Below are 25,519 nucleotides of genomic sequence, written 5' to 3'. Positions count from 1 at the left end.
TTGACAATAGTTCTCATAGTTTTGTGACGTGATGAACCACGACGGATATGTTGGTGAATTTGTAATTTCGTTTTCGGAAGATTGGGCTTATTTTCCGTTTTAGGACGCATGATAAAGTGTAGAAAGAGATGATAACAAGTTGGAACGCGAAGGAGATAGCTGCTGCCGCGAATTGGTGAGTAGATTGCTGGAAAATCCACGGAAAGTTGGCGAGTTTAGCTGTCGGGTTAAACTTGGAATATTTCAGTTTGACGACCAAAGTACTTCTTTGTTTTTATACTTAAAACATCAGCTAGTATTTTCTCTAGCGAAGCTGCACGATATGTTTTGTGGCCATATGTAGTTCCTTTCATTCACCAGTTGAAGAAGGGGGCAATAATTTTAATTTTAATTCGGTTTTAATCAATTTAAAGTATTGCAAAGTTTACTTAAGCTTAGTGGAACTTTAAAGTGCAATGCACCCTCCCATGTCAAGCTAAACAATACTGAAACGAATGATAAAAGTCATTGCAAGATGATATGATAAGTAGGTTTCCATTTAGCAAGGTTTTACATGTATTGGGGATCAATCCACTGTATATACAATGTGTGATGAGCCATATAGCTGTAACTAGTGACAGCTGTGATAAGAGAAAAGACGTATTGGGTTTTAAAAAAACTGAAATCTGCCAAGTCTGTCTCCTGTTCATAAGAGTGTGCATCCTTGCCAAATGTGAATCCATCTTTTCTCTTCTGTGATGCTATAGGGAGCAAAGGTGTACAGTGTACATGTAATGTTGGTTAAAATAGTACATTTAGATATCTTTTGACATTCTTATACACTTACAGTACCGCTCGAAACTATGGGACCATTTGCCGCGAATATGCCTCGGTCGATTCGCAGTTTTGATCTGCGGTTTCACCTAGGCAAAACCTCGTCTAACCGCAATAAAAACCTCGGTTTCACATAGGTTTTTTTCGGTTGACTTAAACCGCGGTGAAAGGCAGGACGCGGTTGGGTTTGAATAGGTTATTGTTTGCTTTGTTTTCATGTTCTTCGAGGACAATAAGCGAACTGTCGGGTTTTAGGTTTGATAAATTTCACGGAAGCGAACTCGTGAATTGAACTCGTAAATGTAATAATATTTCGAATTACATGTATGGCAAAAATTATTTGCTTAACGTGCAAAACAATTCATTAACCTTCACTCGCACAATTCCTTTCGATACGCGAAGCAACGCAAAGGTCAGTGAAAGCTCGAATGCTAGTCGACGAAAGAAGAGAGCGCTTCCAGGTCTTTTTGAAGGAATTACAATGGAACTAGTTAGGCATGAGTGAAAAGGCACTACTTCTCCCGTTGTGGCTGAATAATAAACTGCAAGCGTCCAGGTTTCCTACCAAGAATCGCCGTAAATTAACTCACTATAATTTTTTTTCGGCGTTGTGTTGTTGCAGAATGAAACTTGATACACATGAAGGAATTTGGTTTCCTAGCACGTGACTGAAATCTTCGCGGTGTTTTCATCATGGCACGGTCCTTTCCACGTCCAAACGACGGCGTCTCTCAACGTTTTAAAACATCGGAAGGAGCTTTTCACTTTTGCTAAAGTTGCCGTTTTCGTTTTATCCCAAGTAAATATTAATAGAAATACGTTAAGCGTTGCGGTAATTTTCTGCATTTGTAATTGCTCCAAGTGAATCGATCTTATCGCTCACACTCGATACCGAATCAAATCTATTACGAAGTTTTAGTTTTTCGAATCCGGATTACATTGGCAATACATTTGAAGGGATTTTCACTTTGTTTTTCTCCGCGTCCGTACTGAAATCCGATTGCATATTTTGAATTCAGCGTCGCTATTTTGATTGAACTTTGTTTCGCACTTTACATCAGTAGGAAGGGTTATCAGGAGGTTTATCAAACGAATAGAATATCTTTCTTGACTGTGTGGGGTAGACAGCAAGAATTATACTGAAACTATGTCTTTTGCTCAGTGATTATTGCCTGTAGCGTGACAAAAACTGAACATGAACACTTCTACCAAAGTGACTATTTGCAGAAAGAGTTGTCTGTTAGGCTCCTTTTGTCCTGGATAATAATTATTTTTTCGCAGACTTGGCAAATGAAAATTTGTGTCTGCGAACGTTATGCATTACGATTACAATTTTTTCCTGAACCTCCTTACCCTATGGATATGTTCATATGAACACCCCCAACCCCTCGGAAATTTCCATTGACCTTCCTTGGGGGGAGTATGGATATTTTTTGGATCCACACAATGTTTTTTTGTGCTAATAAAGCATTGTTATTATTATGTTTAACTTAACTTCTTATCATAATTTAGTTTTCATACAAAAGTATGGCAATGAACCACATACTTTTTGTCATATGATTCTATAAAAATGAAGTATTGATTTAGAAGTTAATTTAGAAGAATTTTAATTTTGATCTAAAGAAGATAGAAAAGTAATACTTTTTTTAAAAAAAAAGATTTTCCCCTTGATTTGAATTGAGATTGTTTTTACAGGTCTCGTCAATATCAGGCAGCAGCTCCTGGTACAGGAGAAAATAATGAAAATTCTGGGTCAAATGATGGACCTAAACAGGCAGAGATTCCAGAGTGGGAAAGAGCGCGGCAGGCACTAGCGAAAGTTAGTTCACAAAATCTAACCAAATCACCAGCAAAATCATCACCAAACAACAACACAAATAGCAATAATGCTGCAACAGCCAATCAACAACAAATGCTGGCGTATCAACAGTATTATCAGCAATACTATCAGCAGTGGAATGGTTATACCTCTTATCAATTTCCATATCCAGGCTATGTACCAGCATACACAGTGCCTCCTCATCAGCCAAGTGTACCTCCGCCTCCAGTAAGTACATGTTCCACAGCAGAGTTCAATTCTTGGGTGTTAATTAAAGGGGCATGAATCCCCTGTTGTTATTGGTAACTGGTTACTAAACCTTAAAGTACATTTGTAAATTTATTGCAAATAAAATACTGTTTATTGTCTCCCAAAGCTAGATTAAATTAATTGTGAATTAAAATGTTGTTCATTGTGACAGTCTTGTTAAGTTTTACACCATCTTAAGTCCAATTCAGTAGACAGTAGACATGTAGTATTGTTCATTTTCTCTGCTACTGGTAAATCTACAGTACAGACGTGCACGTGTACGTGTATTATGGGTTGTGGGAGTTCTTGTTTAGTGGAGCTTTCTTCACATTAGTGTTTCTGTAGGGTTTTCACTGATTACAGTTGTAGGAGGGTTGTTAATGTTGAATACACAGCCGACAGGCATCACTCATTACAGTCAATTCTCCCCTTGCGGGCACCTTGTTATGACAGACACCCTGATAATACAGTTAGCAACTAAATCCCTGGCAAAATATATAAAATACAAAAACAAAAAAAACTAAATCCCTGGCAAAAATACAATACAGACGCTTGACTGAAATATATTCCTGCTATTACGGATTCTCGCTATTAAGGACACTTACTCGCGGTCCCAAGTTTGACTGCAAGAAAGGAAGTTGACTGTAATTTGTATTGGTTAGACTGGTCTTAAATCTGTCCAAAAGCAGGTTCTGGCTTTCAATAAAACCGCTGGTTTCTGTATGTTTTAAAACATAATTATTTCCAGTAGTGGTGATTACGTACAAGGGCTGGCTTTTCCACTTGTGTTTATGTCATACATGTACAGGTGTACCAAATTCTGAGCATTTTTTCTCTTTTGAGCGGGTAGTAACAAGCTGATTACACATAGGTTACTCCCAACGGTAAACACTACATACGATAATATTATTTTATGTGAATATTATTTTATGTGTAGCATCTTTTTTCAAGACAATAGTATTCTGTTCATTTTGTTTAGTTTTGTCACCTTTCCTAGCCTTAATGCTTTTTTTTCTGCTATAGTTTTATATATAGCTTGTTATTAGTTGCCAAAGCTATTGTGTGCTCTTCTTATGTTACTGTTTTGTATTCATATTTAAATTTAACAATTCTAGACATCCCTTATAGCGTAGAATTAGCGTTTTCCTCTCCTCTTTTTCTTTGTATGTGTGCATTTGTGCTTCAGCTTTCTTGCTGACTTGTATTTTATTTCTATTTAATACTGATGTCAACTGGCTGCCTGGCTCCCCTGGCCCGTATGGTTATTCCAGGCAGCCAATCCTGGATTAACGGGAACTACATGTATGATTCCAGTTTAATTACAAACCAATACATTATTCTTCAAAAAGATTTTTGTCCCTCAGTTTTGACTTAGACTTTTCTTTACCATTAGCTTAAAAATAGCTTTTGAAAACATTTTTTAACAAGTGTGATGAAAACCTCGGTTAAGTTTTAAATGTGGATTACTATTAATCGCCTTTCGAACAACCGGGCCCAGTACTCTAATTATTACTTTTAATATTTTCTGAGCAAGAGTGAGTACAAATAAAGATTGATTGAGACATTCTGTACTGTTCTTGTTAAATGTTATACTTTTTTTGCTCTTAGCCCTACCAACCATCACCACCATTACCAGCATCAACAGCTAGCACTGTAAACTCCAATGATAACAACAATACGTCCGCCAGTGAAAAAAATACAGAGAGCAAAGAGTCCTACAATAACTTTTCACAGCAAAACTCTTATCAGTCAAGGCAACCATGGCAGGCCAGAAATCATCAGCGTCCATCATTTTCTCAGCAACAAGAAAAGGTAACGTGTACAGTGTATTTTAATAATATTAACGTTGTCGGATCAAAGCTTAAAGCTTAGACATCTTCAAAGAGGCTGCCACCTCATCCATTTGATATCCTAACATTTCTTTCATCCAAATGGCTCGCCATCGTATATCGTCACTGGACGGACGAGGCATAGCTGATTTTGATGAACTTATTAAAAAAAAAATCCACAGAATCTTGAGGCCTTGTCTTATAGCTTTATACTTTGATCCAACAACATTAATTGAAATAGCTGTATCCCCCATTTAAAATAAAATGTAAAAAAAAAAATGGAAAACTTTTTGTGTTTTTGTTTAGTTGAGGTGGCGCAAGAGGGGAACACAAAAATTTGGAATAAAAGGTTGTAGACCAGTGTTCCCTCATTATCGTTTGAACTCTCCTAATCTTTAACAAGTACTTTAAGCAAAGAATTGAGCACAAGGGTTTTATCCAGACAGGTGTCACTGATTGAAAAAAAAAAATCACAAACCCAATTTTCAATTTCTGGTTAAATCTCCTATTCAGTTTTGTATTAATTTTAAAAAAAAATTCACGGTTGCAGACAAGGATTGTGTTTTGTTGTGTTGTGTCTTTTTATGATGTGTGGTGTACAAGGTCAAGCTAGTGTTCCATGTACCAGCTACAAGTTGTTGTGCCACCTTTTAATTTCCTATGCAGTTAAGAAACATCCTTGACGGATCTCGTTTGTGATAATGTACATGTATTTCAATAACTTGACATTTAGGAGGACAACAACGGAGAACAAGAAAACAGATTTGGCTCACAGGTGCCATCAAGCCCAGTTTTTGTGCCACGGCAGCAGCGCAATTCTTATGCAGATGCTGTGAAACGGAACAATGAAAACAACAGCAATACTGGCAAGCAGTTTTGGAAACAGTCAAATCAGCAGAAATGGACATCAGGTTAGTTTTTGTATTGTTTGGGCTAGTTACACTGTACACTTTAATACTACATTGGAAATCACTTTTAAGAATTAACCACTTTTTGTCAACAAGATTGTAGGGAACTTTTAATCTTGAAGGGCACAGCTAAAAACAATAATGCTTAATAAATTGTTGCTGGCTTATAATCAAGGACAAGACTGCTTCCAAGGCATGGTCATTGTTGTGTCTGTGTGATGTGTGTAAAGGTACAGTACCGCTCAAAAGTAAGTTACCAGTCTCGTCTCGTTTCTCGCGAGACGAGAGTCGCGTCTCTCGATACGAGATTCTCGTCTCGAGAGACGAGAGTCTCGTCTCGCGAGACGAGAGTCTCGTATCGAGAGACGAGATTCTCGTCTCGCGAGAATCACTGAAGCGGAAATTTTGGAATATTACCGAGTTTCTCGCGAGAAGAACTAATAACTGAATTTCTCGCGCACTTGTCTTGTGTTGCCTTTATTTACACTGTATGCCGTTCTTAAAACGGCCTGTGCCAACGGTGGTTGATTCCGTCGACAAGTAAGTTCGCATTATCAGAGCTTATGTGATTCGAAACAATTTTGTATTCATTCAGTTCAAAGGTTTTGATTCGCGCACAGTGTAAGAGATGATTTATTTCCTCCGTCACTTCGAAGGTTTCGTTTTAGCGAGCTCGCCGACATATCAATTTGCAGTTGAAACTTTCCCGCACACACAATTCCTACATAAAAAATCCCAGCCTTGTTAAAGTCAAGTTCTGTGCCTGTATCTATTAAACAGTTTTTTGAAATAATAACCCTGACACTTACAATGTTTTTCAATTTCACTGCGGTTTGAATTTGCATACATGTACATGTATCATGCTTCGCCAACCGCTATTGAATCGAACTTCTTTGCGGTTTCAAAGACTTTTTCTGCCAAGAAAAAACAAAGTTGTGTTTAAAGAAAATCGAAAACAGAAACGTTGTTGAAGAGCTAGCGTAAAATGCGTAGTTCTAGTCGAGAATTGATTTCAGTTTATCGTGCACCGAATTTGCATATCGACAACGCGAAGATGTCAAAGGTTACCGCGCCGCGCTTACATCTCAACCTTCAAAAACCGGATTTTTTTGATCGGGTTTCATTTGCAAAGCATTGCGATTTCGCCTTCATACGCATTAAACTAAATTACCAAAAAAACAATTTGCACTTGGAAACCAAATCAACGCGAACTTATGGCAATTTAAACAAATAAACATGACATGCAAGCTGCAAGTGAAACTTAAGAGAAAGTGTAAGGCAATGGCTTCATTAAAAAAAACATTTTCATTTTATTTACATTTACAATTGAATAAATACAATACATTAAGTACTCCTAGATACGTTTCCCGATCCTAATGTATACCAACGTTTTACAACACTACTACCAACTTATCATGTTTATTACATTTTCATTTTATTTACATTTACAAATAAATAAATACAATTAATTAAGTACTATGATACTGGTAATTGTTTTTGAAAATCTAGTAATTTTTATACAAAAGTCTAACGTCAGATCATGTTTCCTTAACACTAGTCTACTTTTACAAAACGATAAGCCTTTCAAATTTACGGACTGACCACCCCCCGTATTTGCCTAAACTTATTGTTGTCTAAGACCACCCTTTGATCTTCTCCCCCTACGCAAAAACTCGTCAATTGCGACGACGCACTTACGCCATTGCGCAGCTTGTTGTGTTTGCACACAAGGGTACAACTTAAAAACATATTTTTTAACTACACCCAGCTTAATTTGATCTAAAAGCTCCTTCCCCCTAGTCCCCGAACAATTACGATTTTCCAGTTCCTCCGGTTGAAATACAGCCTGCAAGATTTTTCGCGCAAAAACCCCAACACTGCTACTATTACTTTTTAATTTTACTGCATCTTGCAAAAAACTGTCCCCTTCCTCCCCTTCCATGTCACCCCCCTCCCCAACAAAACTAGATGCTTGAAAAGAGGTTAACCCACCCTCGTGTCCCAAGCTTAAATTCGTGGCCGACCTCCCGAAACTATTCTCCCGGTCCCCAGTGTTCCTACCCGAACTTGCCCTCCCATCCCCAACAAAACTAGATGTTTGAAAAGGGGTTAACCCACCCTCGTGTCCTAAGCTTAAATTCGTGGCCGACCTCCCGAAACTATTCTCCCGGTCCCCAGTGTCCCTACCCGAACTTGCCCTCCCATCCGAACTAGGACTTCCCGAAAATGACTGAACGAAATCCACCCTTTCCACGTAATCGACGCTTTGACTACAACCACCCGTACCACCCCCATTATTCACTGCCCTTGTCTCCCTTAGCAAATCTGACACTAACTTAAATAAAACTCTTTGGTTGTCTAAAATACGGTTCAGTTTCTGATTTACGTTCAAGTCTGTCAGGTCTTCATCCTGCATAAGCTCATCTAAAAAACCACGGTCATCCAACTGAGGCGGAGAAATCGTCAACGAAGGAGAGCTCGGTGGCGAGAGGGATGTCGGTGGAGAACTCGGTGGCGAGGGGGATGTTGGTGGAGAGCTCGGTGGCGAGAAGGACATTAAAGGAGAGCTCGGTGGAGGCAACTCTTGGTCGTTCTACAAAGAAAGATGGAAACAATGTATCGGTGAAAAATGCACACTCAAAAAGCACGTCACTACACTTTTTTTTTATATATATAAGAACCTTCTTTTATAAAGATCTGAATGTGATTTATATTAAATTCTAACTGAATGTGATAGCAAAAATTACAATACAAAATTGATCTTTTCGGCGACAAAATGTTGATTACTTTGGGATAAACGTTCTTATATATATAAAAAAAGTTAGAGTGTATAAACGAAGCCGTCAACAAACAAATGGCTGTGATGAAAAGATCTGAACCGGCACAATCTCTATGTTTGCTTGATCTTAAATTCTAACTGAATGTGATGACGAAAATTCCGGTATTAAATTGATCCTTACGGCGACAAAATGATGATAACCTTGGGGTAAACAAACTAAAAACTAAGAAAAAAAATTAGACAGTTTATATTTACCAATTCCTCTTCTTCGCCATAATCCGGTTCTACCATTATTGGTGATGGCGGTTCACCTGACTGTATAACCCGGCAGCATTTCTTTTCTTTACAGGTATCCCGTTTCTGTTTCTTTCCTTTGCCATTTGTTACACTCTTTTTCTGTTAATAAAAAAATCAAACCATGTCAATTCATTTCAACGCTGAAAAGTCTTGTTAAGATTATCGAATACATTTAGAGGTGTCTAATTAACAAGACTTATCAGCGTGGTAACACAAATCAAATCTTCCTGAAAAAAATAAAAAAAGAACGCTTTCTCCATTTTGAAGTTTATCGGACGTTCGTTCGTTTCCTAGAGGTTATGTTGGTTTTTAGTCACGAGCATGAGCGTGCATTTTAAAATACATGTAAATTTTAACAAGCGTTACGTGAGTTGTTTTGAAAATGCCGAACATTTGAGCGCGTGCGACTTCCATTCTAACGGTGTGTTGGAATGGTGACACAACAGTTTTACAAAGTTTTAAAGTGAGTATTCGAAATTGGAAGTCAATTTTGTCATGTTAATCGTTTAACATGGTAAGCACACGGTCGGGGTGTCCAAGTCGTTTTGTTCCAAGTCAAAGTCACTTCGTTTCATATCCTAACAGTTTTACAAAGTTTTAAAGTGAGTATTCGAAATTTAGAGGTCAATTGTAAGCTTTTTTTTTTTTTGCTTGACTTAAATATTTCAAGACTATTTTGCTGGAACGAATTCAGTTGACTAATGCGTGGTACGTGGTATGGACCAAAGTGACTTGGAACGTAACGACCGTAATTCCCATTATAATAGTATGACAACCAAGCACGCTCTCAAATTTTATTGCTGACTGTTAATAACTTGTTGCGAACTGATAAACCGATAGCTTGTGAAGTAATTTCATCGTGAGTTGACTTGAAGAAGCAGCTTAAGATTCGAGCGCGTGCTTAACTGTGATGTCAACTAATAAAGAAACAGCTGTTCACTTACGACACGGGCTTTCTTTTTCGGTGGTTCGTCGTCTTCACTAGTTTTTGTTGGCGGTTCGTCATCTTCACAGTCCTTGAACTTTGCAGCCGACCAGGCAAGATCTTTCGCATTTAGTTCGTCGACATTGTCTGTAGTGAAACAAGAGCAAAAAAAGGTAAGGGAACGATTTTTAAAAGTTCACACAATATAAACCAAGAAAACACCTCAAGCTCAAGAGTACATAAAATTACTCACCATTCAGAGCTAGTATTTCAGCCCGAACTTTCTTTCCCTGCCAGTTGACTCTAACGACGTTACCGACAGCCACGCTGTCTTGTTCGAAGATTAGGCGGGTTGGGGCGATTCCTGTCATATCTTCTTCCATGAAATAGAGAAGAGTCTTAGCAGGCATCTTTGTTTCGCGGCACAACTTCCTCGCGGCCATATTGATGAGAAATAGAAATTGTTGTAATCGGTACACAAGGTAAATGAATCAGTGTGATCTACCTGAAGGATCGAGAGACCTTAAATAATGTCAACTTGGATCGGCTATTGTTAACAGTGGATCGAAAATCCTTGTCGTCCATTGGTTTTGCGAAATGTTAATTTTGTTAAGGTCCGGAGTCATCTTCACTCATTGGCTATTTTAAAGCTCTTTGTTCGTAATGTAGTTAATTATTAATTTTCCTTTGTTAGCACACCGCATACAATGACTAGCAATTTCGTTCCCTCAACTCTTGTATATTTGTATAGTGATAGTCTTATTTCTAATGCTTACTGTTTTAGATTCTTTCCTGTACCTGCTTACTGCGCCTTTCAAGAACATGCGAACTCTGAAGTTCAAAATTTAATTAAACAACAGCTACGCCTTTCGTTGCGGTCAATCACTGTAGCGGACCTCTTAGAAAACAACGTTAGCGAAACGACCGATCATGATCGAAACTCTCAAGGCAGCCAAATTGTTCTTAAGCATAGCGGATTTGGAAAAATTGTTTTCAAAAGATTTTCATCAAGGCAGAGAAGATAAGTTGATTCTTTCATTTCTTCTGCTTATATTGAATTCTCCATTAAACGCACGCTTCAACAACTTAGTTTGGTGTAAGCTTGGATCGGCTATTGTTAACAGTGGATCGAAAATCCTTATCGTCCATTGGCTGCGCCAAATGCTAATTTTTTTAAGGTTCAGAGTCATTTTCATGTATTGGCTATTTTAAAGTTCTTTGTTCGTAATGTAGTTAATTATTATTGCTCCTTTGTGTAAAAAGCATGCGCTACTTGTAACCATTCCGTAGAAATGGGTCGCTTAACACACGAGCAGAAAACAAAAATTGTCAGGCTTCGAGCGCGAAATAAGAATATTAGTGAGATAGTTAGAATTCTCGCAGAAGACGATTGCAAAACTAGTCGTCTTAGTGTAAGACTATTCTTGAGGCGCTTCAAAGAGAGGGGGTCCTTTGAAAATATCCCTCTACCCGGCCGACCTGCTGAACATGTGACACTTGAATTGCTTAACTTCATCGACGCCGAGATGGAGAAGGACGACGAACTCACCTCTCCCAACCTCCGAAGAAAGATCTTCGAACAGTTTCAGGTGGACTTATCCGAAAGCAAAGTGAAGCGGCTGCGTAGCAAGCTAGGCTGGGTCCAGACGGGAACGCGGTACTGCCAGCTCATTCGCGAACCGAACAGAGCGAAACGCCTGGAGTTTTGCTTGAAGTGCCTGGAGGACGACGAAACTTTCGACGACGTCATTTTCTCGGACGAATGCTCCGTGCAGATGGAGAAACACGCGAAGATCTGTTTCCGCCGCAAGTGGGAGCAACCCAAGTTGAAGGGCAAAGCGAAGCATCCCTATAAAGTGCATGTCTGGGCCGGGATATCGAAGCGAGGGGCGACGAAGATACTCATCTTCGACGGAAATATGGACGCAAAGTTTTATGTCGAAGAGATCCTGGGTAGAACCCTACTACCGTTCATCCAGTCGAAATTTGCAGAGGGCCACAGATTCCAGCAGGACAACGACCCGAAACACACCAGCAGACTCGCCAAAGACTACATGGAGCAGCAGGGAATCAACTGGTGGAAGACGCCTCCGGAGAGTCCCGACCTAAACCCGATCGAGCTGGTATGGTACGAGTTAAAGCATTTCCTTGGAACGTTGGTGAAGCCGACCACCAAAGATGAGCTCATTGCTGGAATTTTGCGGTTCTGGAGAGAGAGAATGACTGCAGAGAAGTGTTCCACCTATATTAATCACCTGAAGAAAGTCGTCCCCTTAGTCATTCAACGTGAAGGCCGTGCATCAGGCCTTTAAAACAAACGGTTCTTTTAAGAGCCAAAACACAACGGCTCCTTTAGGAGCCACCACATTTATTAAAGTCATGACCAACACTTTCTTTCCCTTAATTATTGTAGATTTGTATAATGACAGTTCGATCAATGATATTTAATACGAGCATGATTTCTTGAAAACCATAGAATCATTCGCCGATTTTCAAAGCAATAGTGGGCGCTTAGCAACGTGGTCTGTTTAACAATTGATGGATTTCACTGATCCAAATTCATTCCCTGCATGTACTTCACTAACATCCAAGTTTATCGATCAATGATATTTAACAGCCTGGCGACGAGGTGTGTAGCCTGCGAACGCAGACGTATTTCCGGCTGTCGCTGAATTGTCTCCGCAGCCGGAAATACGTCTGCGTTCGCAGGCTAAAGGAGAGGTGTGTTGTTTATCGATAGCGTAGTTTGCTACAGGTCGCATGATTAAAAGCGAAGCCAACCGAGGAACGTGGAGGCGCGGTGGTGTAGTGGTTAGCGCGTCGGACTTTCGATCGGACGGTCGGAGGATCTGAGGGTCGTTGGTTCGAGGCCAGGTTGGTCTCTTCATTGCTGTGTTGTTTCCTTAGACAAGAAACTTTGCTCCACATTGTCTCTCTTCACCCAGGTGTATAAAATGGGTACCGGCGACATACTGCTGGGGGTAACCCTGCGATGGACTAGCATCCCATCCAGGGGGGAGTAGCAATACTCCTAGTTGCTTCATGCTACAGAAACCGGGCTAAGCTCCGGCCGTATGGGCCACTTAGGCTCTTGTGCGACTTTACCAACCGAGGAACATTTTTTCTAAAACAAAGCGGCCTTGGAGATATTTATTACAACATTTGCCCTCGGGGAAAGAAGCTTTTTTTCCGAAGATTTGTTATGTTGATTGCCTTTTATGTTTATGATATAAACTTATCCCTATTAACGATTAGCAATTACCCGCAAAGTCGTCGCTCGATTGACACTTACATTTTAGCCACAACCCATTATTGAAAAGTAACAGATAGGTTTTATAAATGCAAATCACATGTAAGTTTTCGTATATTTGTTTCACGCCTATGTAATACGTAAATAATCTCTAGCGCACGTACAACAGAGGCCGCAACAGTCTAACTGGTCATCACCAGCTCTATAAAGTGTATGTGTTTGTGGGTTTGTTTTTTTTTTCTAAATCCCTGAGAGAAAAAAAGATATAAAGACATACACAGCATTTACAATCTCTTCTACACGAAGACGCTTTATTAGGTTCTGCAAATTTATTAGCTCCGATAACCCAACGTGCCACCTCCGAATAAATGCGCAATGACAGATTGATCAGTTCGCTTATCTTTGCAGCCGTCGTTCGCTTACATCGTTGAATCGCTCTGTAGAGGTCTAAATCACAAAGTACAGTGTTTTTACAAACATTAAGTCCTCGATCAGTCGGTAAGTCGCTTAACAAAGCAACCTCGATTTTGTTTGCAACCTGGTTCACGATCGATAAGCTTGCGACCGAACTCCATAATTCAACTTGCTGCGTGACAAGGGCGTCCTGCCGTATCAACAGCACCGACACTCAACTTGATATTCTCACGAAACTCTCGCGAGAAAAGTCAAGCCTAAGTAAATGTACTTACAGTTTTTTCACTCTCTCGCGAGACGAGTGTCTCGTCTCTCGAGACGAGAATCTCGTATCGCGAGACGAGAGTCTCGTATCGCGAGACGAGAATCTCGTATCGCGAGACGAGAATCTCGTATCGCGAGACGAGAATCGCGTCTCGCGAGAGGGTGGTAACTTACTTTTGAGCGGTACTGTATGCAATGGTGGGATCTCCTGGTGATGAATTTACAGTCACTGGTTTGGTAACTGTGCAAATCCTCCACAGTTGAACTCTCAATATTTATTTTTCACTAATAATTATTATGAGTAATCAGAATGAGTGAAAGCATGCCAGGCCCCAGTTGTTCAAAGGCCGGATAACTTTATCCGCTGGATAAGGCACTATTCAAGGTCTAAAATATACTTCACGTCAAACGTTGTCCAAGGTTCTCATACACTCCCAAACTTAACTGTGGTTAGAGTGGGTATATTTGCTAGTACAAGAGGAAATGCTGAAATCTTTGCACAGATGGAAACTGTCGGATAGTGACTTATCCACAGGATAAAGTTGTCCGGCCTTCTAAATGTAGTTGAACAGTTTTGCCATGTGAAGTACTAAGCATTTGCAGATTTAAATGTTTTATCCATGTGTATGTTGTTGCACCTTTTGATTTGTATGTGCACATTATACATTATACATGTACATAAGTGCAGTTCCTTTTGTTTGGTATTAGAGTTATTCCTTGATTGAAAAGTAATCTGTATAATCTCATTGCAGGTAAAAATATGAATGACAGTAATTTTCCTTCATCAAATGCAAAGAAGTACAGACCTTCATTTGAGGGAGAAAATGGCCCTTTCCAAGATGAACGATATAGCCCTCCGACACACACAGAAGCATCCGAACAGAGTTGTCCTAACTGGAAGCAACAGCTGCAGCAGCAGCAGCCACCACCCCATAGAAAACCAAAACGAGAGAAATCTCCACCTGAGATAGACAATAGGTTGGTTTGTGCTATGTTTAACAAGACTAATGGTAGCCAACTAGTCATAGACTAGTAAAATGTCATATTTGGCTTGTAGGCTTTGCCCTTTCACTAGCCATTTTTGGCTGGTAAAAATTTCAAAGCATAAGTAGTACTGGACAGAAACAAAAGTGAAAAGAATTTGATGCTATGTGCTGTGTAAGTGTTAATTGTTACTTTTGTTATATTGCTATTTTACCAAATTCATTTAGTTAATTAATCAAAAATTGTTAATATGTTATTGATAGTTTGTAATTAGGAATAAGTAAGTTAGTTTGTTATTATCAGTAATATAAGTGTTTAGTATTAATAATACTGGTATTTGATGTAGTAACTGTAAAAAATAAAGAGTATGGAATTCCACAAAAAAACAAAAAAAAAAGTGAAAATTACTTTAGTTGTTAGCAGATTTCATAAATTTACTGCCTTAAATGATTAGTTGATATATTTAGTAGAAAGGAAACAAACCATTCAGTTTTTTAGTTTTCCTGTTATGAAAGCGACAGACAAAAGAACTCACTTCTTGCTAGTGATAAGCCATGCCTGAATTCATGCAGAACTGATTTGACTCCAAACATACATGGTTTCAAATTCAAAACACGAAAAAATTAAACTGGAGTAAATTATGTCGTTCATGAGGACTATTTAATATGCTGAGATTGCAAAACCTCCTCCCCCTTTTCATAAAACGAATTAGTGAACTGTGCGTGGCAATTCGGGCACATGAAAATTTTGTTTTGGCTAGTGAAATCAGACCTGTCACTAGCTAGTGGACTAGTGAGTTACAAAGCTAGCCTTGTGTCTTGATGAATGGCAAGTTAGCTCTCTCAAACCATAGTGGCTGCCATCTACAAGTGATTATTGCTGCTTACAATGTACTGGATACTGGCCAGTATATTGTTACTCGCTACTGTACAGTACTACTGTTGAGAATGATGTATTATTCAGTAAATAGTCCTCATGAACGACATAATTTACTTGTACTCCAGTTAAACCTGTGTCATTACTGAATAATCCATCATTCTCATTTGTTCACCAGGCTTAAAATATTATGTACATCACATATCCTTTCAGTAGTACTATTGTTCCAGATACTTCTACAAAACTTGTCATTTTTGTGAGGGCTGAAAGTAATGGCCAGGATAAAAGTAAGCCTTTTTTTCTAAATCTACTTGTGTAATATTTTTTTATATTTTTTGTATTTTTTTGGTTTGCAGAGATGACAGCTCTTTGTCAGCACAAGAGTGGCCACCAAGCTTGAGGTGAATAAATTTATGTGTACTTTACCACCGAACCTCTCTTGTTTTATTGGGCACAAGTTTGTTACCTTGGAAATGAGTTTTGTCTGTCCAGATAGAACATTTTACAATTATTTCTCTATTAAAATTGGAATAATTATTTATTCACACTTTTCTAGTCATGATTAACATCACAAACTGCCAGAGCTGGGAAAGAATCTCTCCAGATAGAATATTTTACAATAATGTTATTATTTCTCTACTAAAATTGGAATAATTATTTATTCACAGGTTTCTCATCATGATTAACGTCACAAACTGCTAGAACTGGGAAAGAATCTCTCTAGAACATTCCCAGATTTGGCAGTTTATGATGCAAGGGTTTCTTTAAGGCGAATTGACTGACCAGCCCTGAGCATCTTAATTTTTTTTCCCCTTTAATACATGTAATAATTTATTAAGTTAAATTATCAAATTGGGTTTGCTGTCTTTAAGAGTAGCTGCCCTTCTGCTTGAAAACATCGTGAGTCTCCAAACAGTCCCTTTCTATTCTGCTTTTGGCAAGTGACTGAAGTACTATAGTACATGTGTTGTTTGTTTTTCTTGCAGGGAGTATGTCCAGAGAGCATTTGAAAAGTGTGAAACAGAAACAGATAAAGATCAGACCGAGCAGTTTCTGAAGAATATGCTGACAACTTCATTTAAAGATGGCACTGCGTGGGTCATAGATTGGGACAAAGAATCCTTGCCAAGGTGAATTAAATAAGTAGCCACTAGTAATAACCATCACCTGGGCAACTTACATTGGTTCGGTACATGAATGCAGAGAGGGAGATCAGAGTTTTGATATCCAGCTAAACAAATAACCAAGGTCTTTGAATAAATTATTGATGGCTAGAGGTGCTTGTCTTAGGTTAGCTGATTGCTTACTCAGGCAGGGCAGGGGTTTCACGAAGTTTTGAAGTAGGGGGGCACCTATAGGAGAGAAGCTGGGCAGAAAATTACACTTGAAGTGAGCTTCTTCATGTTCAGTTTGAAAGTAGGCAAGTACTGGCTCTTGTGTATCCTGGTACTGGTACCCGGGTCCCGCCTTCTAATGACAACCCTGCAGGGATGTTAATTTCAAATTTGAAGGGGATGGTGGATAATCCCCTGGCATTGTTTGGTTACAGGATGTTGCCTCCATATGTACGTAATTTGTATTTTGCTGGGAGAGCAGGGGTGCATACTGTTTACACAGAAAACCTGGAAATTCCAATTGAAAAATCAAAATATTAATGGTACAGATGTATACATTGTTCTGTTTAGAGCATTTCTGAAATTATCGGCTTGTGATTGAAGTGATGCACTTTTACTGCTCCTTTTGGGATTTGCAGTTGATGGTGATACACAAATTATTTTTGCACATTATCCATCTTGTGTTAAGACCAAGCTAAATCATTAAATGTTTATATATTTATGTGTGCTGAAATTTCCAATCAGGCGCCAGTTGTTCAAAGGGCGGATATCTTTATCCACTGAATAAGTCAGTATTCAGCGGTGCAAATGTACTCCACAAAACGTCTCTGGGAAGTTTTTCACACAGTCCCATACTTAAATTCGACATACGCTTCTACTCTATACACAAATTATAGGGCTATAGGGAAATTCTTGCACACATTTATTTGCCGCATAGCGACTTATCCAGTGGATAAAATTATCCGCTCTTTGAACAACCGGGGCCAGGTGGTTTGCGTAAATGGTACAGGGTAATTGTACACTATTATCCAAAGAATAGGAAGTGTTTAGGTAACTAATCCTTGGATTGCAATACCCTAAATCTTATAATCAGCCTTAAGAGATCACATCACGAGGAGAAAAAGCTACCCAGATGGCATCCTTCACGGAGGAGGTCCCCACCAACAACCCGAAGAAAAAAAGAAAGAAGCAGAAGCTTGTCACGCTCAAGGAGTCGCAGTAGAAGTAGGAGCAGAAGCCATAGTCCAGAAAACAAGACAAGACCAAAAGCATTTGATCCCAAAAGACTTGGAAAGAAAACTCCAAAAGCAAAAGGCAAAGGAGTGAAGGCCCTGAAAGGAAAGAAGAATGCAAAAGGGTAAGAGTAATTGGTTAAACTAAGCACATTAGGACAGTTACTGATTGTACTTTTGAGGTGAAACAAAAACATAAATATTCTTACTTGGCTTACATGTACATGTAAATAATAAAGAAACATTGATTTCTAGTGAGATGGATGAAAAAAAAAAAGAAAAGAAAAGAAAATGCAGTACATGTAAAATTTAATGTGCTCAACAAGCACAACTGTTTGTACATTGCATTTTTTCCAGGCAACAGATTGTACATAATGCAAGTGTTGACCCAGAAGCGCAAGAAAAAATCCAAAGACGTGCAGAAAGGTTCAAGTCATCTTTGAACCAACAACGGTCAACAACACCAAGTATTCTTAACACCATACAGACAATGGTAAGAAGCTATTATTTTTAAACTTCAAATTATTCCTTTTTTATTTGTTCTTACCAGATGAGTGAATTTTTTTGTTGTGCATGCGATTTTGGTATTTCTTTGCAGCTGGAACCAAAAGAAATTTTGGAAGCATGCCGTGAAGTTTACACCCTTTTTTTTTCATTTCATCTATTTTTGTCACCACACACATTACAAAAATGCTTCATTGCGTCCTGCTTCTGCACATAACAATAGGAAAGAGGAAAGGTGAAAGTGTCTGAAGAATTTCTTTGGTGAATTTTTGTTGTAGTCATTTGAAGATGGTGAGGAGATGGATTGGAGTAAATACCATGTGGTTGGTACATGTCAGGATCTAGAGAAGCCTTATCTCAGACTCACTTCTGTAAGTAACCTCCAAGTTTTTAGGTAAGGCAGAAAAAAAAAATGGTTTCATACAGTGTAGAAGAATAAATGAGCCAGATGGTACGTGAATTAATTCAGCGTTGAAAAAAGGAGCGCTATTACTGTGAAGTGTAACCTGGCTTCAGAAGTCAATTCTAGATCCTCACTATTTTCATACATCTGTATGAAAAAGAAAAATTAACCAACAGCCGCTGGCACCTCAGGTAGGGGGACATCCAAGAGGGTGAAAAAATGTAGAAAATTTAACACATAGGTTGAAAAATTGAAGGATAACATTTCTCTTGGACACCTAGTTGTGAAATTGTGCTAAAAGCCTGTACTGTATGTACCTCACACAGACATTATTTTGAGAAGACAGTAATGAAGGGTGCATTGAAAAAAGCCTTACATGTTTTGAGGGGAAATTTTGAGGTGGGCAGTACAAAAATCCCTCTCATTAGTGTTTGAACTTTTATGGAATCAAGAATGAAGAACTCAACACAAAACGTTTAATGCAAAACCTCAATTAGTTCATCAAGCGAAAGTCAAACTCCTTCAATTTGATGTACAAATTGTAATTACTAATGAAGTTGTTTTTTTTAATCAGGCACCAGACCCATCCACTGTTCGTCCTACAGAAGTACTAGCCAAGGCTATGGAAAATATAAAGAACCGCTGGAAGGAAAAACAAGACTATACGTATGTTTGTGAACAGCTCAAGTCTGTCCGCCAGGATCTTACGGTACAAACTTTTCCTTCTGTCTTCTTCTTCTTCTTCTTCTTTTTTTTTTTTTTTTTTTTTGGATGATCGTTGATTTAAAGTTAAAAAGTACCACTCTATTGCTTTTGTACTCAAATGTGGATTGTAGATGCTGCAGAGTATAAAGACCTCTTTGATAATTTCTTTTTCAACATTCATTATTTACTAGGTGCAAGGGATCAGAGATTCATTCACAGTTCAAGTTTACGAAATTCATGCAAGGATAGCCTTAGAAAAGGTTAGCCTGGTTGTGTTCTTGGACTCCTCAAACCATCTCATATGTTTTCTAAAATATAACCATCTGACATATTTGTGGTCCACTGTGCTTTGATTTACAGGGAGATCGTGAAGAGTTCAACCAGTGCCAGACACAGCTGAAAGCCCTGTACGCTGAGAATTTGCCGGGAAATATTTTAGAGTTCACTGCCTATAGATTGCTCTACTACATACTCACCAAAAATACCTTGGGTATCCTTGATAACTGCTGACACCTAACTTTACAAGCTCGCTTGCAAATTAGGAAGGCTGTGTTAATGCATTTTGTATTCTTACTCTATTGCAGTGAGAATATTAACAGAACCTTTCAGTTGTTGTGCTTACTGCATCCCCTGCACACAAGAAATTATTGTTTCGTTAACTTTTAAGACGATAGCCAACAGGAAACATTTAGAGGCTTGCATAGCAAACCTGACATTGGCTCTCTGCATGATGGGGGTTGATATGCTTGGACAAATTATCAAATGCAAAAACAAAACAAAAAACCATCACTGATAACGAATAAAACTCAAGGAAAAAGCAGGTGATTGCACTGAAGCCAACAAGCCACAGGCTTTTGGAAAGGTCTCCTGAGCCAGACTTTTAAAATTTGTTTTTGATCATTAAGCATGGTTCTCACTTGTCTTATAAGGATAAGCATAGGAACAAGAACACCCATAAGAAAAATTGTGAGAACCAGTGTGAGATAAGGACAAAAACAAAGACAAAAGTGGCTATTTTCTTTTGTTATACTTGTCCATGTGCTTATTTCAGAGGCAATTGAGTTTATGTCAATAAGTGATTGTTATAATTGATTATTTCTGTGAATCATTGTGAGATAAGGACATGTGAGCTTAGCTTCACTGTGCATGGATATGTTGCCTCTGTACTTGTTTCAGTAGCGGGGACCTGTGCGAGATACTGTAAGCACAAACATAAGCGCAAGAAAATCGAAAGTAGTCCATGACTCACACTGGTTCACACATTAGTAAGCTTACGCAACAGGATGGGAGGGGATGGTGAAATATCGTTGTGTGACCAACATGACATCTTAGTACCTTCACATTTTTAGGCGATTTTCGACTAAAACTGGTGTTCTCTCATCTGTGACAACCTGAAACCACGATCGGCAGGAATGTTACAATCTAGAGTCATGTAAACTTGGCCGTCACGTTGGTCACATATACACAATTCGCTGTCCCACCACATCAGCCGTCCTGTTGCGTAAACTCGCTATTATTGTTTAATGCTTCTACTTAACTCACAAGTGTAAACAAAACCTGAAAATTTTGAAGGATTGAGCCCTAGGGCTTCATGTTTTCAAATCAAGTACTAATACCCCTTGTAATTTAATTGCCTTTTGTTGAAGAGTTTTAGTGGTTTGTTCTTTAACTGAAGATTATCAGATCTGACCACCGCCTTAGCACGTTTGACGAAAGAAGAAAAAGCAGACCCGGCTATAAGACATGCATTGTTAATACGTTCAGCTTGGGCTTTGTCTAATTATCACACTTTTTTCCAGCTGTATTTGAGTGCACCCAACATGTCAGGCTATCTATTAGATCTCTTTGTACAGCGTGAGAGAGTTCAAGCCCTCAAGGCCATGGTTAAATCGTGGGTTGTTTTTGTTCTCTATTTACTGGGGCGTTGGCGATCTGTTCATTTTGCACTAGTTGGTTATTGAAAGTTTGGCAGTACCCAGAAAAAATAGAGGAAAAGGAATAATTTGTCTGTGAAGAGATGGTTTTTCTAGATTGTGTAAAAGAAACTTAGAAGTGGCCATGAATGAGCTGATCGCCAAACTTGTGCCCCAGGGTCCAGGTTCGTAAAGGCTTCCTAGGATTGAGATACATTCTTAGTATTGTTTCTTACGATATACTTTGTATCGGAGTAATACTAAGAAGGTTCTTCGTTTTAGGAAGCCTTTATGGATCTGGCCCCAGGCTGATGGAGCGGTTTTCTGTGTAGTTTTGTGCAGATGTTCTTTGAAGTAACTTTGCTTGTGCTGTGTTATATTAGAGCCAAATTATTATTAACTTGCCTCATGCCTGCCATTTTAGTAGTATGTGTTAGATGTTGTTGTTGTTGTTGTTGTTGTTGTTTTATACTTGTTTTTCATTAGAAAACCGCTCTATGCCAAGACTGTTTTTACTGTGTGATTTGTGCTTGTTGTAATCTCCACTTTAGTGTTTTTATACTTTTTTAAACTCGTGTTTCTATTACTTTCAATTGGTTCCTGTCCTAGTCTAACACAGCTCTTTGAATAGAAAAGGCGTTTAATGGGCAAGTGACCTCAGCCACGTTGATAGCAAGCAAATTCAAAGGTTCATGTGCCATGTAGTTTGAGTTTCTGTTGTTTTGGGATTGAGTTTATATGCTATGTGGAGTGGTGCAGGGTGGGTTTGACCATTGCAAGTTTGAATTGAAGAAAGATTGAATAAGGACTATCAATACAGTGTCTTCCCACTCGTACAAAGCCAACTAGCCAACATGATGGGTGTAAATGAGAATGATGTATTATGACACAGGCATTCTCGGAAAAAATTCCGAGTGCTCCTATCGGGAGTCGTACCTCAGGACCTTCCGATTACTAGTTCGGATGCTCTACCACTGAGCTACAGGAGACTTGTGGGAGCTAAGGCCATTAAACTAGGTTCATAGGACAAACATCCTGCATACTGCTAGGATTTGAATGTCAATGTGTGGCATATGCGCAAACTTTTTTTTTCCGAGTATGCCTGTGTCACTTACTGAATAATACATCATTCTCATTTTTTCACCAGGCCTAAAATATTCCATCACATTCATTTCTATGATGGCTGTAGTTTGTCTCTGTTCGTATTATTGTTTTACTAACTTGTGTTATTTTACTTTCTCCCTTGCTCCTGATGTTGTCCCGTGTGTGCTGTAGGTACCGCCCCTCAATAGCCGTCTCCTTCGTTGAATGCGAGTTAGGTTTCTCTGAAGAGGACCAGTGTGTCAAGTTCTTACAAGATCTAGGCGTTGTCCTCACTGCAGATGGCACTAAGATCGACTGCAAGCAATCCCAGGGAATCATCACAGCCAGCTGACCCGCCCCGACAATCCCGACAAGTCATCAACTAGTGTTTATTAGGGAAAATAAATTTATCTTCAAGCGAATGTGAAGTGGGCTTGTCTCCGCTATGCCCTCCTCATATTTGCTAACAGGTGTTTTGTTGGTATGGGAAAGAGTAGAACTATTAGAATATTTTGGTCTTCTAATTTATCTCTGTAAATACGACGAGAACTGAGAACTGTTGCCGACTCCTGTACAAATATAGTAATAGTAGTAGTTAATGTTTATGTTCCGTAAGTATGCACTTGAGTGTTGAGCATTGTCCTCAGAGAGTAGCAGATGAATCACCGTGCTTGGGTTTGTACGTACAAAGAGCTACCGTTGCTGCTTGTGCTGGTGCTGTTGCTGTTGCTGACTGCACTCCTTTTGTCAGCCTTTATCTCTTGCAGGCCATAACCTCAACAAGCAAGATTTGGATACCATGCTCCACAAGATGGCGGCCCACCGGTCTGTATACCAAAGAATTCAAGAAATAAATAATTCAATGAAATTTGTATTTAATGAACTTTTGAGAAATAAATTGGACTTTTTATCTATTGGCTTTTTGTTTATTTGTAGTTAACTGAAAATGATTATGTCGAAGTCTCCCGTCTTACTAAGTTATTTAAGACTTTAGGTTCGCTTCTCTTCGTAATTTTAATGTATTTGCTTTGTTTTATGTTAGTTTATCCTATTCATTGTATAGTAGTGTCTTCACTGTTATTTAGTCCATCTATATATAGATAGACTTTGTACTCGTAATATGTCCTCAGATCTCCCCGCCTCGATTAATTTATAAGCTATTATCGGGGGAAAGGTAATATAATTAGTTATATTTCTAATTTTCAATAAACTGCTCTCTTTGTGAGCAAAGATAAATTACAGGATGATCTTACCAAGCTCCAGCTGTGGGCAGATAATTGGCAGATGACCTTCAACACCAAAAAGTGTCGCCAACTGAGTGTTCGAAAACGAGAACATAACGTTGTTACTGCATATACCCTTTATTGGCAAACACTCGAATCGGTTGATTACCATCCGTATCTTGGTGTAGAATTACAATCAGATCTAAAATGGGACCAACATATACACCAAGTAACCGCAAAGGCAAACCGTTCTCTGGGATTCCTGAGGCGAAACCTGTCAAAATGCCTAGAAGGAACAAAGAAGAGCCTTGCGTATCAAGCTCTTGTGCGCTCACATCTAGAGTACGCATCGGCAGTGTGGGGCCCTCATCTAAAGGAAGACATAAAGGAAATCGAAACCGTTCAGAGACGGGCTGCCAGATTTGTGAAGAGCAACTACATAGAGAGGACGGCGTCGTAACCAGATCGTTGAGTGACCTAAAATGGGCAACCCTGGAGACACGGTGCGACCGTTTAGAAATAATTTCAGTGTCTTTTAAAATGCAGGAACGCAATCACAATACCAGCACACTTGCGAACACCACCACATAGATATGATACGAGATCACAGGCTACCCTTAGCAATCCTGGCGCACGGGGGGAGATATACAAGAACTCGTTCTTCCCAAGAAGTATTAAGGACGGTGCCTACTATTGTTACTGCGCATACGTTCTGCGCATCTCGAGATACTCGTGTTTCCTATGGGTGGTGCCTACTTATACAGGAATATTTTTGCGCGGTTTAAAACTATACGGAGAAAGCAGAACTTGCCAAATGCATTTGGTATCTCAAAAGAAAATTGGGGGTAACCATGCATTTTTCAGAGATAGTTAAGTTTCAATTTAGGAAAAAATCCCATACATTGCTTTATATTTTGGCGTTTTTTGGAGATATTATTGCTTAATTATCGCTGAAAAATGTGTGGTTACCCCCAATTTTCTTTTTGGATTCCAATAGGCCTTGCTAAGATCTGCTTTTGCCAAATAGTCATAAACCGCACAAAAATACTGCGGTATTAGTAGGCACCGTCCTTAAAGAGTACAATGTACTGCCACTTGACATTCCAAATATACAATTAGAGGCCCCCTTCAAACTTGCCCTGTGGGCACATTTTGACATTTAAATAATTTTAATTATATTTATATATGTTTCCTCTGCACGTGTATAAACGCCATACACAGCAGTGTATTACACAACACTGTATTTTTATTAATGTGTCAAGTATATACACCAGCACCAGCACACCGTGGCGCGATGGGCAACCTTTGCCATGTATAAATGTTGATGAACAAATTGTTGACTCTAGGCGGCTATTAGTTATCTACAACTTTTCATGGTCCTCCGGCAAGTGCTACAAGGAGTCGAGTTTTTTCGGCAGCCCTCTAATAAAGCTCCCCCACCCTCTTCTTTCCCCCACTTTATGGAGGTCAGAATATTAAATCCCCCACCCCTTCATCTGAGTGTGCAAATTGCAGAATGCTGATTGGGCATGCGCAAGACAAAGGGCAGTTTTTAAAATCTTTTTGCCCGAGGGCAAAATTTCTCTTCTGGGCCCGGTTGTTCAAAAACCCCCTATTAAAAATGAACTGAGGTTTTAATCTCACTCAAATTGTAATGGTAAAGAAAAATCGTAGTCAAAACTGAGGAACAAAACTCTTTCAAGAATCTCGAACTCGAATCAAAGTTCACGTCGACCCAGGATTAGCTTAACCAGGCTTTGTGAACTGGGCCATACTTGCTCTTGATTGGGCGAGCACGAAACTTTGAAAATGAATATCCGCGTAAAAAGAGCGAAAATATACGGAGACAGGTAATTCAGGGAGGTCCAACACTGGTTTGGTGGGATACGAGATGGGGCTTAAGTTGGGTCCTCGTAATGAGAAAATTTTGATGG

General features: G+C 39.1%; 3 protein-coding genes across 3 annotated transcripts; 1 reads left to right on the top strand and 2 right to left on the bottom strand.

Annotated features, from left to right (window-relative positions):
- The first annotated feature begins 17 nt into the window (after positions 1–17).
- On the top strand, positions 18–23,276 carry LOC146450889 (leukocyte receptor cluster member 8-like). The gene is made up of 15 exons (XM_085099785.1): positions 18–175; positions 2,509–2,860; positions 4,490–4,693; positions 5,444–5,621; positions 14,300–14,525; positions 15,764–15,808; positions 16,394–16,537; positions 17,616–17,879; positions 18,112–18,247; positions 18,537–18,629; positions 19,236–19,370; positions 19,558–19,626; positions 19,727–19,856; positions 21,050–21,257; positions 22,555–23,276. Exons 1-15 carry the CDS (start codon positions 129–131, stop codon positions 22,712–22,714), a joined length of 2,391 nt encoding a protein of 796 aa, XP_084955911.1. The 5' UTR covers positions 18–128; the 3' UTR covers positions 22,715–23,276.
- LOC146450891 (uncharacterized) lies at positions 6,061–8,187 on the bottom strand. Its single transcript, XM_085099798.1, has one exon. It carries the CDS (start codon positions 8,173–8,175, stop codon positions 7,243–7,245), a length of 933 nt encoding a protein of 310 aa, XP_084955924.1. The 5' UTR covers positions 8,176–8,187; the 3' UTR covers positions 6,061–7,242.
- LOC146450890 (uncharacterized) lies at positions 8,509–10,062 on the bottom strand. Its single transcript, XM_085099829.1, has 4 exons — positions 9,873–10,062; positions 9,639–9,766; positions 8,653–8,793; positions 8,509–8,535 (listed from the first exon to the last, which is right to left on the bottom strand). The coding sequence occupies exons 1-4, from the start codon at positions 10,060–10,062 to the stop codon at positions 8,509–8,511; spliced, it is 486 nt and encodes a 161-aa protein (XP_084955955.1).
- Positions 23,277–25,519: the final 2,243 nt, after the last annotated feature.

This window comes from Pavona decussata, unplaced genomic scaffold, assembly GCF_977016875.1.
Source record: "Pavona decussata unplaced genomic scaffold, jaPavDecu1.1 SCAFFOLD_416, whole genome shotgun sequence".
Lineage (NCBI taxonomy): Eukaryota > Metazoa > Cnidaria > Anthozoa > Scleractinia > Agariciidae > Pavona > Pavona decussata.
The sequence above is the reverse complement of the archived record's forward strand: the minus strand, read 5'-3'. Positions and strand labels throughout refer to the sequence as shown.

Excerpts from the sequence above, each read along its gene's own strand:
- LOC146450891 (XM_085099798.1), bottom strand. The coding sequence starts at position 8,175 with ATGTCCTTCTCGCCACCGAGCTCTCCACCAACATCCCCCTCGCCACCG.
- LOC146450890 (XM_085099829.1), bottom strand. The coding sequence starts at position 10,062 with ATGGCCGCGAGGAAGTTGTGCCGCGAAACAAAGATGCCTGCTAAGACT. Across the intron at positions 8,794-9,638 it reads CGAAAAAGAAAGCCCGTGTC|AAAAAGAGTGTAACAAATGG; the intron begins GTAAGTGAACAG and ends TTTTATTAACAG. Across the intron at positions 8,536-8,652 it reads ATGGCGAAGAAGAGGAATTG|TTAGAATTTAAGATCAAGCA; the intron begins GTAAATATAAAC and ends CATCACATTCAG.
- LOC146450889 (XM_085099785.1), top strand. The coding sequence starts at position 129 with ATGATAACAAGTTGGAACGCGAAGGAGATAGCTGCTGCCGCGAATTG. Across the intron at positions 16,538-17,615 it reads GACAAAGAATCCTTGCCAAG|CCTTAAGAGATCACATCACG; the intron begins GTGAATTAAATA and ends TCTTATAATCAG. Across the intron at positions 18,248-18,536 it reads TTAACACCATACAGACAATG|TCATTTGAAGATGGTGAGGA; the intron begins GTAAGAAGCTAT and ends TTTTTGTTGTAG.